The sequence below is a fragment of the Gossypium arboreum genome, chromosome 3, assembly GCF_025698485.1.
Source record: "Gossypium arboreum isolate Shixiya-1 chromosome 3, ASM2569848v2, whole genome shotgun sequence".
Taxonomy (NCBI): Eukaryota; Viridiplantae; Streptophyta; class Magnoliopsida; order Malvales; family Malvaceae; genus Gossypium; species Gossypium arboreum.
This window is the reverse complement of record NC_069072.1, coordinates 137,706,667-137,720,800: the sequence shown is the minus strand read 5'-3', so window position 1 is coordinate 137,720,800 and position 14,134 is coordinate 137,706,667. Positions and strand designations below refer to the sequence as shown.

At 32.7% G+C, this 14,134-nt stretch overlaps 1 protein-coding gene across 1 annotated transcript; it reads right to left on the bottom strand.

The window, feature by feature from the left end:
• Positions 1 to 1,254: 1,254 nt before the first annotated feature.
• On the bottom strand, positions 1,255 to 3,689 carry LOC108475376 (uncharacterized). Its single transcript, XM_017777337.2, has one exon. It carries the CDS (start codon positions 3,603 to 3,605, stop codon positions 1,581 to 1,583), a length of 2,025 nt encoding a protein of 674 aa, XP_017632826.2. The 5' UTR covers positions 3,606 to 3,689; the 3' UTR covers positions 1,255 to 1,580.
• Between the last annotated feature and the right edge of the window lie 10,445 nt (positions 3,690 to 14,134).

Here is a 14,134-nt window from a genome sequence, read left to right as displayed (position 1 = left end):
AATATTTCAAGGTATTTCACTTTTAATTTTTAAAATTTTTTAAAATATGTAATTAACAAGGGATGTTGATTGTGGATCAGCTGGTCTTGATTCAAGATAACAAGCAGGGGATGTTGGTGGCCATAATTGTTAGACTCCTCCATTTCTGCTTCCCCAAGCAATATAAAGAAATGAAAAGGTTGATTTTGGGAGCAAAGATTGAATGGGAAAACAAGAATACAAGTGAAGAAAGATAATGATTGAGGAAGTGGCAGAAGTAGAGGGTGGGTTATAGTAAACAATAGAGGTGAAGTCAATGAGGTGGTCAATGCTTTGATCTTATCTTATGGTTGTAGAGCTCTGCCTGCTTCACATTTGCTTTTGAGGTTGGGTTGATTTGATATTTATGACTAAATATTTTCTGTTAATAATATTAATATTACAATTTTTAAAAAAGTTGCAAAATTGTAAAAGAAGTTCCTACCTTTTTACAATGTTTACATATGGATCCTTAGTGTGTTCTAAATTTAATTTGATCCATCATCGAAAGGGATTCTATTGATGTTTATTAATAATGGGATATCCTTTCTAAATTGAGTGAATCCATGATTTTTTATCTTTTTATAAAAAAATAAATAAACCTTTGGAATTTTCGTGGATACTAAGAAATATCAAAAGCTATTTACTTTAAAATTTGAAACAAAATTATCTTGTCAAAATATGATTTTTCCCTTACAGAAAAAATAAAGAAAAGGATGAAGTTGGGTAAGGAATAAGGATGTTCCTTTTTGGATTGAAGAATACCTTAATTTTATTTTTCAATTTGTTTGTTGAAGTTGAATTTTAACTCATTTTACATTAAAATTTAAAAATATCTTTATATTTTAATTTAAATTCAAATGAAATAAATATTTTATTATTAACTAATAATTCAGGTCATAAAAATATATATGTTATAAAAAATAATTTTATTAATTATATATGTTAAATAAATATTATATTTATATTAAATCACTAACTAAAAACATTCAAATTCATTACTTAAAACCTAAAAAAAAATTACTCAAAAAATAACCCAACCCAAAATAAAAATTTTAAAATTATATTTAATACAATAAATCATTTATTATATTATGATAGTGTTTTTTAATATAAATAGTTTTCAATGTATTTTAATATAAAATCTTTTGTGTTATATATCTATACATAGAGCGACAACAAATGCACAATCAAATGTTAAACTTAATTTAAATGTGCATAAAAAGAGAGACATAATTTCAGAAAAAAAACTTGTATTTTCAAGTAACTTATATAAAGAAACAAAGAGCTTAAAGAGCTATTAAGAGTAGCATCAAGCAACACCTTTACTATTGTAAGTACAATCACACTTTCAAATTACAAGAAATTCTAAAATCAACAATACAAACCTCTCGAGTTTCAACTTCATATTACTACATGACATTTATTTAAAACAAATCAAATTACAATGACAACAATGACTAACATCACAAGTAACAAGATAAAAATCAAACCCTATTTTCTAGTCTTGAGTTTTCCTGCAAATGAAGTGGTAAGTTTCAAATATGATTACTTCTGAATTGCTACATGCACCAGTCCCACCAACTCTGTAGATAATCGGGTGCTACACAATCCCAGTGGACAATATATTTGCACTCCGGCTTTGAGCATTCAAGAGCCACATCTTCACAAGGCTTACCACATTTATCACAATTAGGGTAGTAATACTTCTTCTTCACAATGATGAGTGGGTGTGGATGACTTTTTTCTTCATAGATGCTCCTATGTTTGAGGAATGAATAATTTCCAAGAACACAACCAACATGAGCAGAAGTATCGCATGTTGCACAATGATAAAACCAACGATTTAGATCTCGACTTTTCTCACAGATATCACAATAATAACTTTCTGAATAACCATTATCATTATGATTAGTGAGTGAAAGAAGATGCTCATCACATTTGTGGTGAGCTGTAATTGGAAGTGAAAAACATTCCACATGTAGCACAAAATTACAATCCTTACACCAAAATGCGCTCCTTGTAGTATTACCACAAGCATTGCATTTCCCCTTGTGCTTTCTATAGTAAAAGAGGGGGTGTTCATGTTTCAAAAATGTTCGAGCACCAGGAGTAAGAGCAATCACACATTGGAGACATATCTTTGTCTCACATCCAGAACATTCATAAGCAAAGGCATTATACAAGTTCAGACATTCTAGACACTCAAAAGCTTTGTCCGAAATAAGGACAAGAGGTTCTTGGCACAAATGATGCCAAACATCCTTCATCTTAGGTAACTCAGCACACGCTTTATGTAGGAAGAAATCACAAAATGAACAGGAGTAAAATGGTCCCGAGATTGGCAACAAACACCCGTCACAACCATTTTCATACCTTCCAACAAAGGGACTTAACATTAGATTATGTATATGCTTGAAATGTTTTATTTTTGTAGCTTCTCCGGCATCATTGCTCTCTAAGACAGTGATGGAACTTTCATAGGGAATCTCATCTTCATTTTCTAGTGAAACTACTGCATATGAGCGTTTATCCTCTGTCACACAATGCACATGGAATATAACATTGCACTTTGAACAATAGTAACTACCATGCTCTGTATCGACTTCATCATGGCATATCATGCAATTCAAAACTCCAAAATCTTCTATGTGATGGAAATATGTGTGAAGAAGGCGATGGTCATGCCACTTACTTTTGATAATGCGAGGCAATGAAATGCAATTTTTATGGATTATAATGTTGCATGTACCACATGTATAGACAACATGATTTCCTTCGAAACCACACGCATCACAAGTGAATGGAACTTGTCTCAAAAACAAGGTGAATGGATGTTCATGATTTGTACTCTTAATAACTTGTAATGGTGATTGTGATGCACATTCAATGTGAACAACAAACTTACAAGGAGAGCAACCATAAACAAATCCTATAGCCTCTCGATTTGTTTCTCCGCATATCTTGCAAGAGAGCCGTTGGCTATTAAATTGTAGAACAAGAGGATGCTTGCGATGGCACACATGATTCAGTTTGAAAGGAAGCTTAGCGCATTTCTCATGTGAATTAAATCCACAGTCAGGAGAAAAGTGTGTATACTTTGCTAATGGTTCCCAACACCCAAAGCACTTAGCAGCATCTTTGAGTTTTTCATCACCATTTTCAGTGGAAATCAAAGGATGTTGAAGGGGAACATGCTCAAGCTCTTTCAAGTTATTCTCAGCAATATTAAATGTAAATAAAGCACATTTAATATGAAAGTCAAAATTGCAAGAGCAGTGATAAACAAAATCATAACCGCCTTTACCGCAAAAATTGCAAATGTACCCTCCAGATGAATAAGGTGCATTTTGCATAAGAAGAAGAGGATGGTTGAGATGAAAAGGGTGATTAAGCTCCAAAGGTGCGCCGGCACATACCTTGTGAAGGTAAAACCCGCAGTGCTCCGCACAGCATAAACATGGAGTAGACACCTTCTCCCCACACCTGGAGCAATCAGTTACACCACTTTGATTGTAGATCATCTGGTCTTGATTCAAGATAAGAAGCAGGGGATGTTGGTGCCCATAATTGTTTGACTCCTCCATTTCTCCTTCCTCTTTGGTTTTTTTCCGTCGACGTAGCAAGAAAAACTGAAACTCAATGTTTGAAGCAAAGTACAAATTTGAAAGAGAGACTCTGAAACTATCTTATTATATTGCTTTTAACGAGTCTTTGCTTTGATACTTTACTTCAGCGGGTTTCTTTTAAAGTTAAAGTTTAGTAAAGTATATGACAAATCTTGATTGTAAAATTATGAGGGTATTTTAAATAATATTACAAGCATTTTGATGTTTATACAGGCTTTTGTTACATATATTGATGCATGCATTGCGGTTATTTGGCTTCCTCTTTTCGTATTCTTTTATAATTCAATCTTAATTTATAATAGTTAAGAATGGGATGTAATGGATTTGGGTGTGTTCTAGGTTCATTATTAAATTTGAGAATAATGGAAAAAAAATTAAAAGAAAAAACAAAATTTTCACTTTATTCCTTACTTTGTGGATTAGATAATGAATATTGAGATGAATTTCTTATATATGCCGGTTTTTAAATAAATTTACGAGATTAAGTTGTTTCATATCACTTGCTTTTGATGATGCGTGACAATGAAGTGTACTGTTTATGGACCATAATATTGTATGTACAACATATGTAGGAAGCATAACTTCCTTCAATACCACATGCATCACAAATGAATGATGATCATCTTGCAAACAAACTAAAAGGATGTGATCATGGGTTTTATCTTCAGCAACTAGATCTAAAGATGCTGATACACATTCAATGTGAACAGCAAACTTACAAAATGAACAACCATAAACAAATCCTCTACCCTTTCCACTGGTTTCTCCGCATATCTTGCAAGAGAGCCGTTGGCTGTTAAATTGTAGGACAAGAGGATGCTTGCGATGGCACCCATGATTCAGTTTGAAAGAAAGCGTAGCTCATTTCTCATGTAAATTAAATCCACAGTTAGGAGAAAAGTGTGTATAATTTACTAATGGTTCCCGACATCCAAAGCACTTACTAACATCTTCACGTTCTTCATCACCATTTTCAGTTGAAATCAAAGGATGTTGAAGGGCAACATGCTCAAGATCTTTCAAATTATTCCGGGCAATATTAAACGTAAAGAAAGCAAATTTAATATGAAAGTCCAATCCGCAAGACCAATGATAAACAAACTTATTATCCAATTCATTACAAAAATCACAAATGTACTCTCCAAATAAATAAGGTGACTTTTGCGTAAGAAGAACAGGATAATAAGAATCTAAATTCAAAATATCTTATCTAAAATCCGACCTAGAGGTTTAACGAGGTTTTTTTTGTTCTTAAATTTAATAGTTTAAGTACTTGATTGAGTGTCTAAAAAAAAATTAAGGGCTTAATTGTTTTTTTTTTTAAGTCTGAGGATCTTTTTAATCTATTTTGAAAATTTAAAATTTCAATTTGAGTGCAAAAAAGAAAATATTAATTGTATTTTTTTTTAAAAATTTGACACCAGCTAGTGCATGTTGCGAACGTCGAACCCCGATGTCGCAACACCCTTGTAATTCAAAATTTAGCATTTTGGTCCTTACTGATTACAACGTCGCAACACCCACTTGATTTTTTCTTCAAATATTGAAATTGTTTAGCTACCAACTTGACTTAAGAGCTCTCGTATGCTTGGGTTAGCCTTGGTTTGATTATAATTCATATGAGGCATGGATTTATAATATGTTTTATTGTTTAACTGAATTTTAAAATTTAATTTGTATGTGATTTGTTTTGATAATTATAGTAGCATTTCGTAGTTTAAGTCTGATGACTATACCAGCACCCAGCGGCGAGGCCAGGGGGCTCGCATGGCCCCGGCCTCCCTAAAATGTAAAATTATATTTTAGACTCTTTAAACTTTTTAAAAATTTTAAATTAGTAAAGGTAAAATTACACTTTGACCCCTTTAAAATTATAAAAATTTGATTGAATCCTTTATAAATTATAAATATATAAACTATAAAAAATTAAAATTTCATCCGGCCCCCTAAAAAAATTTTCTGACTTCGCCCTTGCCAGCACCCTTAATGATTTTAGTAATTGGCATGAATTTTTTAACCCTTACTCTAATTCATTATTCATCGTGTGGAAAACGAAAATATTTATTAGAATAGTATTTAAAAACTTCAAGTCAATATTCTAATTTAAATAGTTAACTATATGACCATTTTCCCTTGATGCTTCTTTAAAATTTCATCCTTAGATTTATTATTTATTTTTAGTTAAATTGTAATTCAGTCTCTCATATTTCTTCACTTAACTAATTTGGTTCCTACATGTCAATTTCATGTCATAAAAAATTGAGTTGTTTTTAATTTTAGTCCCTCAGCTTTCTCATGTTTACACATCAACCCTTCAAATTTTGGATAATCATACTTGAATCCCCAAACTTTTCATATCTTTATGATTTAGTTCCTAGCTCAAATTAATATATCACAACATTCTTCTTATTTCAACTTCCCTTGACCTCATTCAACCTTCTGTTTCATCACTTTTATTTTCCTTATTTCACTTTATAGAGAAATCAATTGTACACAATCTTGATATATTACTGATTTTATGGTATAACAATTTTAGAAGTGTTACATGTACAATAGTAAAGGAGAGAGTGAGTACAAACTACTTAGTAAGTAATTGATATTTCATTCAATTGGGTTAAACAAGCATAAAAATATTTAGGCCAAAATGGTTTAATTAAAGACATGTATGAGAACATCTTTAAAATCCATCATAAATCAAAAATTGAATTTCATAACATAAATATATATATAAGCCAAAACAAATTTCTAAGTATATATATATAATTATACATGATACAACTCCTTTTACAAGCTATGGTCACCGACAAAGGTCGAAAACCACAATTGTCCCAGTTGCGTGAAGCGAAATTATACCACTATTCGAAACTGGTAATACAGTTGAAACCAATTTCTAAAAACGGAATACATGTCGACATTGTCAAGGTTTAACCCCATTGACAGAACTAAAACATAGCACATTAGGAGCAAATTCTGAAATACAGAAAGATTGGATTATCTTTCATGTGTCTTATCTTGTACGAAACATATTCCACATACGAAAACATATCTCCAAAAGCATATTTATCAAAACGTGTTCTATATGCCAAAACATGCTTCAATAATATATATATACACACCAAAGCATACTTCAATGGCATATGAGTTACTAAAACAATATTCAATAGTGGATATGTACCAAAAATATTAAGTCCATAACAATTTTCTAAAAAATAGATTATATAACAAGATTTAGATATGAACATATGTTTCGTTAAATATATATATATATACACACCTAGATCCGTTCTTGACATTTTTTAGCCTTAGGTGAAATAATAAATTGAGGTCCTTTTAAAAAAAACTATAAAATGTAATACACTATAATAAAAACATATACTAGTAATAAAATAAAAAATTGGGGCTCATTTTATTTTTTTTCTTTTTTTTTCTGCCGCGTCAATTAGAAATCTTAAAATGTTGAAGATTTTTTTTTTCCACATTAAAAGCTAAAGAAAAATAAATTTGGGCCATTTCCAGTCTTAAACCCAGGGCGGCCGCACTCCCAAACTATCCTAAGGCTAGGCTTGCAAGAACCTTACTTGCACACTTAACTTGATTTTCATGAAATACGAGCAAAATCATATATTACATAGATAATGCAAATCATTCAAGGTTGAGTGTTTTTAAGAATTTAAAACCCTAAGAAATATCGAACCACTGACTTGAGTAATCAAATCGAGACTTGAGTAATGGATACGCAAATATCCTAGAGGCCTAAAATTTACCAAAGGCATTCTTAAATCAAAATATAATCGTGAAATCTTAAACTTAAATAGTTATAATCTTTGTTGGTGATTCCAGGTTATTTCGGTTGTGAGGTAACCATTTGAGTAACTAAACAAGTACAATAATATATATATATATATATATATATATATATATATATATGAATTCAACAAAATTTTGAAAATTAATTTAAGATGATGTTTAACTTAATAAAACTTAATTTGGCAACAATAATATTAAAACGAAATAAAATCGAAAATTTTTGTATTTTATATTTTAGAATTCTCATGCCTATTTGATTCACTTTAAACCATCATAACTCTAAGCTCTTTCGAAAATTTGATAGCTTTAAAAATATTAATTTAAAGTTCCAATGTAATACTAAAACATGAATTTTTTTGTCATAAAAAACAATTACCAAAAACCTAAGATTTGAGATTCAAAACTTTGAAAAATATCACAACTTACCTAGAATTTCTGGGTTTTCAGTTTCAAGTAGGTTATTTTGAGAATTAGTTCTTTTAACATAGAATTCAATTTAGCTAGGCAAACATACCAATAGAAGATCACATTTCATACTATAAAAATACTATAGATAATTTTACAAAGCCTTAATTTAGCTACCCAAATCTGTAAAAAATCCATGAACATAAATTTTAAAAATTGTTTTCTCCTACTTTACTCAGCCAAATATGTTAGTCACACCAACCTTTAGAAAGGTCTTGAAGATACCTTTCATTTGTTAACAAGAATGCACCGGAAACTCACCGAAGAATCGCCGAAAAATTTATAAGCCAACAAATGGTTCACAAAACAACTTTGATTTTGTTAAACACAACCAAAATTTAACAAAAACAACTTAAAACTCAACCTTAAATGCTGATATTTTGACATGATTCCCGTCTTAACCTCTCTTTATCTTCTCTCGGGTTTAACCCTTCAAACTACCTTTAATAATAATGAAAAAAGCACATGTGACTAGAAAAATGTGGGTATTATAAGGATAGTGTCAGTTGACACATTGACGACACTTAAATTTATTATTGAAAACATATCATCCTCGTAAATAATCTCGTAACTATTTTTTTGCATTATTCATGTGAAAATACCTAATTATTTTTGTTTTATTTGTAATTAATATATTTTAGTATTTTCTTTATGGTGTGGTATTTTAATTATTTTTACTAGTGTTTGTATAAATAGAAAAGTTGAATAAATCCTTATAACAAATCTTTTAATTTACATATACATTTTATGAAAAATCTTTTGAGCCCAATTTTAATTTATAGATATCTTGAATAAATGTTTTCTATTAATAATATCAATATTACAATTGAAAAGAAATGTAAAATTATAAAAGAAGTTCCTACTTTTTACAATATTTACAAATGGATCCTTAATGTGTTCTAGATTTATCAGTTTTTGCCGTATCGAGAGAGATTCTATTGATGTTTATTAATAAAAATAATAATTTTCTATGGATTTCACTAAATTGTTATTGAATTGTATTACAATTTAATGCATTTCACTAAATTGTTTTAATTTTACTTATTGAGTTGAAAAGTCCATAATTTATATAAACCTATAAATATTGTTTTATGTAATTAAAGATCCTACTTGACACTAAATTATATTTTAAGCTTGTAATTAATGATTTTACTTGGCTCAAGTATAATCTTATTATGAATTTTTTTTTATTAAATTGTAGAATTATAGTAAGTTTTAATTTATCTCACATAATCAAAATGTTGTCTAGGATTACTATACCTTTTAATTTTCCAATTTGTAGCTTAAATTGTTGCTAGATGTAAATAAGCTGCTCTGGATTAGCTTTGCAACCTAATGGCTTGATGTAACAATGAAGCAGTGGCTATATTAGGAGATTTGGTAGCAAGTGTCCATGGCCTCTCAAATTCCAGAATAGGCTGCACAGAGCAGCAATAGGAGCTTCAACTCTCAAACAGGTTCTCATGCTCCTGACACTTCACACATGGCTGGCTTCTGTTAAAACATGGTTTAAAGAACTTCGACTTAACAAGGCATGCATGCATACATTTAAAGAACACAGAAATCAGGAAATTATAGTTCGAATAATCAAATGTTCACACAACATTTATTATCATACTCCTTTATTATGCTTGAATGAAATGTTCTGTTATCGTGGCTTCTCCAGCATCATTTCGTTCAAGAACACTGATTATCGAGCTAATAGAAACATCATTACGTTCAACCACATGCATCACAATTTATGGCTTTTATCTTCAACAACAAGATCAAGAGATGGTGATACACATTTAATGTGAATGGCTAACTTACAAGGTGAACAAGCATAAACAATCCTGTACCCTTCAGTTTGGTTTTTTTTTTTTTTGGCATATCTTGCAAGAGAGTCGTTCACTATTAAATTGTAAAACAAGATGATGCTTGCGATGACATCTGTGGCTCAATTTGCTAATGGTTCCCAACAACAGAAGCACTTATCAAGATCTTGACGTTGTTCACCATCATTTTCTGTGAAAATCAATGGATCTTCAAAGGTAACATGCTTAAACTCTTTCAGTTTCTTTTCAGCAAGATTGTACGTAAACGAATCACCGGCTTTTTCTGGCAACTAATCTATTAAGTTAAATGTTCACTACGAATGAGATCAAAATAATTCCTAGTAGCTCTTCTTTTTTCAAATAATTTAAGCCATAAAGAGAAATAATTAAAGCATAAATTTATATTATTGTTATGATCACAGAAGTAGAACAGCAGTATTGTGACATTTTATTGTAATTACAGAATAATAAACAACACCAAGTAATCCTAACCACACAAGTTTCAACCAAACCAATTGGCCAAATTACATTATTTCAACTTACAATGGAAAATTTAAATGCCAATTAAAAGTCTCTACCTCTCAAGAATCCATATTCAGAGCTATATGTGTTCATACATTTCCAGTGAACGAGATAATTGCACTCTAGTTCTGCACATTCCAGAGCAAGCTCTTCATAGGGTTCTTCACATATAGTTCATTCAGGGAGAACGAATTTCACAAATGTGAGAAGGTGCAGATGATCCCCTTCTTTGTAGATATTCCGGATTTTGATAAATGTATATTCACCGAGAACACATTTCACATGAGTAAATGTGTTGCAAGTTGTGCAATGATAAAACCAGCATTTCAAATCTCTTTTTTGCTCACAAATATCATAATAATGAAGTTTTTGTTGTTTCAATAGGGTCGGAAGCGTGTAAATTATTGTACTAAAAAATCACACAAAGTTCAATTCCCAGGGAAGAGAGGTGGATCACAAGGATCTCTTAAATACCAAGTCTTTCCTTAGTAAGAATATTCCTTCTATCGTAATTTAATAGCACAATTAAATACTACTATTATACCCTCGAATATTGAAAGAAAAATAGGACAAGAAAGAACACAAGAATTTTAACGAGGTTCGGTAAATTATACCTACGTCCTCGGGCACTAACACCAGATGATAACTTTACTATCTCCAAAATATTACAAACAAATAGAATTCCTTAAGAATTCTCAAATGGGAGAAGAGAGAAAACTAAGAGAGAAAGATTGGTTGGGATGGTTGAAATGAAAAATGAAAAGGCCTATTTATAGTTGAAGTTCAGGACTAACTTGCAAATGGCCTAAAAATTAGGGACCAAAATTGCAATTATCCCATTCAACTTTTCAACATTCGATTGCAACTTGCTTCACCTTTTTAACAAGTTGCTTCCTACCTTTGTTGACTTTTCAACAATCTCCACCTTGAAGATTTGATTAGGATAATCGCATCTTCACACACTTCCTTCAACTCCCCAAATTCGATAAAGTTATCTTTTGTAGTGCCTCCAAATGCGCTCTCGAGCGCCATACACCTGAAGGTGCTCAAATTCTCAGGATGTTAATCAAGTTCAAACAATGATTAAACTTGATTGTTGTTACCACTTTGGTCATCATATCTGCAGGATTATCTGCTGTCGGAATCTTCTGAAGTAGAATTTTTCCTTTTTCAAAGACTTCCCGCACAAAGTGATATCTTACGTCGATATGCTTGGTTCTTGAATGATAGACTTGATTTTTCGCTAAATGAATAGCGCTCGATGTCACAATATAGACTAATGTGACTTTGAACAACTCCCAAGTCTTTCAACAATCCATTAAGCCAAATAGCCTCCTTAATGACTTCAGAATCGCCATATATTCGCCTCTGTAGTAGACACACCATCAGAGATCGCAAGGTAGACTTCCAACTCATCGGGCTTTAGCAAGAGTAAACAGATACCCGTAGTTGAACGACGTTTATCTAAATCACCAGCAAAGTCGGAATCAACATATCCAACTACAAACCGACCAAGTGTTTCATCCCGCTCAAAAACTAAACCAACATCTACGGTTTTTCAAGATACCGCAGAATCCATTTCATGACTTGCCAATGTCCTTTTCAGGATCATGCATATACCGCCACAACTCCAACAACTTGTGAAATGTCGGTCAGCAGACACACCATCGATACATCAAACTCCCAACTGCATTAGCATATGGGACTTTTGCCATATATTCTCTTTCTTTTTCGGCCGGAGATAATTGAGCACTAAGTTTCAAATGAGAAGCAAGTGGGTACTTACATGTTTTGTGTTTTCATTTACACCAAAACATTGTAATACCTTTTCAGATATTGCTTCGATTCAAACAAAGCTTGCCTCTCTGTCTATCTCTACTTATCTCCATGCCGAGAATCTTCTTGGCCTCACCTAGATCTTTCATCTCGAACTCTTGATTCAACCGAGCCTTCACTTATCTATCTCTTTTGGCTCTTCAAGCGATTAACATATCATCAACATACAAGAGTAGATAAATGAAAGATCCGTCATGCACTTCGCAAATACACACAATTGTCATATTTGCTTCTTGTGTACTTCGCCTTTTCATAAAGCTATCAAATCGCTTGTACCATCGCCTCGGGGATTGCTTCAATCCATATAGCGATTTGTTCACTTACAAACCCAATTTCTACCACCAAGATCTGTGTATCCTTCTTTGAGTCATATAGATCTCTCTTCTAACTCACCATGCAAGAAAGCCGTCTTAACATCAAGTTGAGCTAGCTCCAAATTCAATTGTGCTACCAAGGCCAACAAAATTCTGATGGAGGAATGCTTCACAACAGGGGAAAATACATCATTGTAGTCAATTCCCTCCTTCTGAGCGTAGCCTTTAGCTACTAATCTTGCCTTGTAGCGAATATCTTTCTTGCTAGGAGATCCATCTTTCTTTGCGAATACCCATTTGCATCCGATTGCCCTTTTACCTTTCGGTAATTGCGCCAACTCCCAAGTATTGTTCTTCCGGAGAGACTGCATTTCTTCATTCATGGCGCATTTCCATTTGTCACTTTCTAAGCTTTGCATTGCTTCTTGATAAGTGACAGAATATCATCATCAACAACGGAAGGGCGAGGCCACCATATCAAGAATCGAGCAGGTTTACGAATTTCTCTCCTTGGCCTTGCAATCGCGAATCGGTTCAGTGTACTTAATGGTTCTTGGGTCGAACCTCTTCAACCTCTAATTCCTCCATTGTGGTGGAGAATTAGACTTATTAATCGGGCAAATCCCCATCCGCTCAAACTCCACTGTTTTGGAGTACACTCCACCGCCGTGGAGTATCGCTCGTCTGAATATCTTTATCCGCTACATTTTTCAATGTGGCGATTCATCAAAGGTAACATCTCCTACATGATCATTTTCTTTGTGTCTAAGCACCAAAGACAAAATCCCTTCACCCGTAAGTGATTCCCATAAAGAGAGCTTTCTTTGCCCTCGGATCTAACTTTGACTCCTTCACATGGTAATATGCAGTGGATCCAAACACATGTAAGGAATCATAATCTGTAGCCGGTTTTCCAGACCATACCTCCATAGGAGTTTTTCTTTCTAATGCAGATGATGGCAAACGATTAACAAGATGGCGGTATGTCACACCTCAATTCAAAATTGCTTGCCCAACCCAAAGATTGGACAACATACATCGAACTTTCTCCGAAATGTTCGATTCATACGCCTCGCCACTCCATTCTGTTGTGGTGTATCCCTAATTGTAAAGTGTCAAACAATACCATACTCTTGGCACACATCGAAGAACGGATCACTTCTATATTCCCCTCCATTGTCCGTCCTAAGCCGCTTGATTTTCTTGCCAGTTTGGTTTTCGATCATAGTTTTCCATTTAAGAAAAACTCCAAGCACTTCATCTTTAGTTTTCATGGTATACACCCAAACTCTTCTGGAAAAGTCATCAACAAAAGTAACAAAGTAGTGTTTTCCTCCCAACGAAGGTGTTTTGGAAGGCCCCCACACATCTGAGTGAACATATTCCAAAATACCTTTTGTATTATGGATAGCAGTGCCGAATTTCACTCTCTTTTGCTTTCCCAGAACACAATGCTCACAAAATTTTAATTTGCAAGCCTTTGCACCTTTCAACAATCCTTGCTTTGCTAGAATTTGCAAGGATTTTTCGCTGGCATGTCCCAATTTCATATGCCACAACTGCATTGAGTCCAAGTCTTTGTTCTTGGAAGTCTGCAATGATCGCTCCAATAACTGTACTACCTTGGTAGTAATACAAGTTATTTTTCCTGATGCCCTTCAATATCACAAGTGCGCCAGATGTCACTTTCAAAATCCCATCTCTCATAGTAACAACTGAACCATTGGAT

What these genes read in the sequence shown, in the direction of transcription:
- LOC108475376 (XM_017777337.2), bottom strand. Translation starts at nt 3,605, where the DNA reads ATGGAGGAGTCAAACAATTATGGGCACCAACATCCCCTGCTTCTTATC.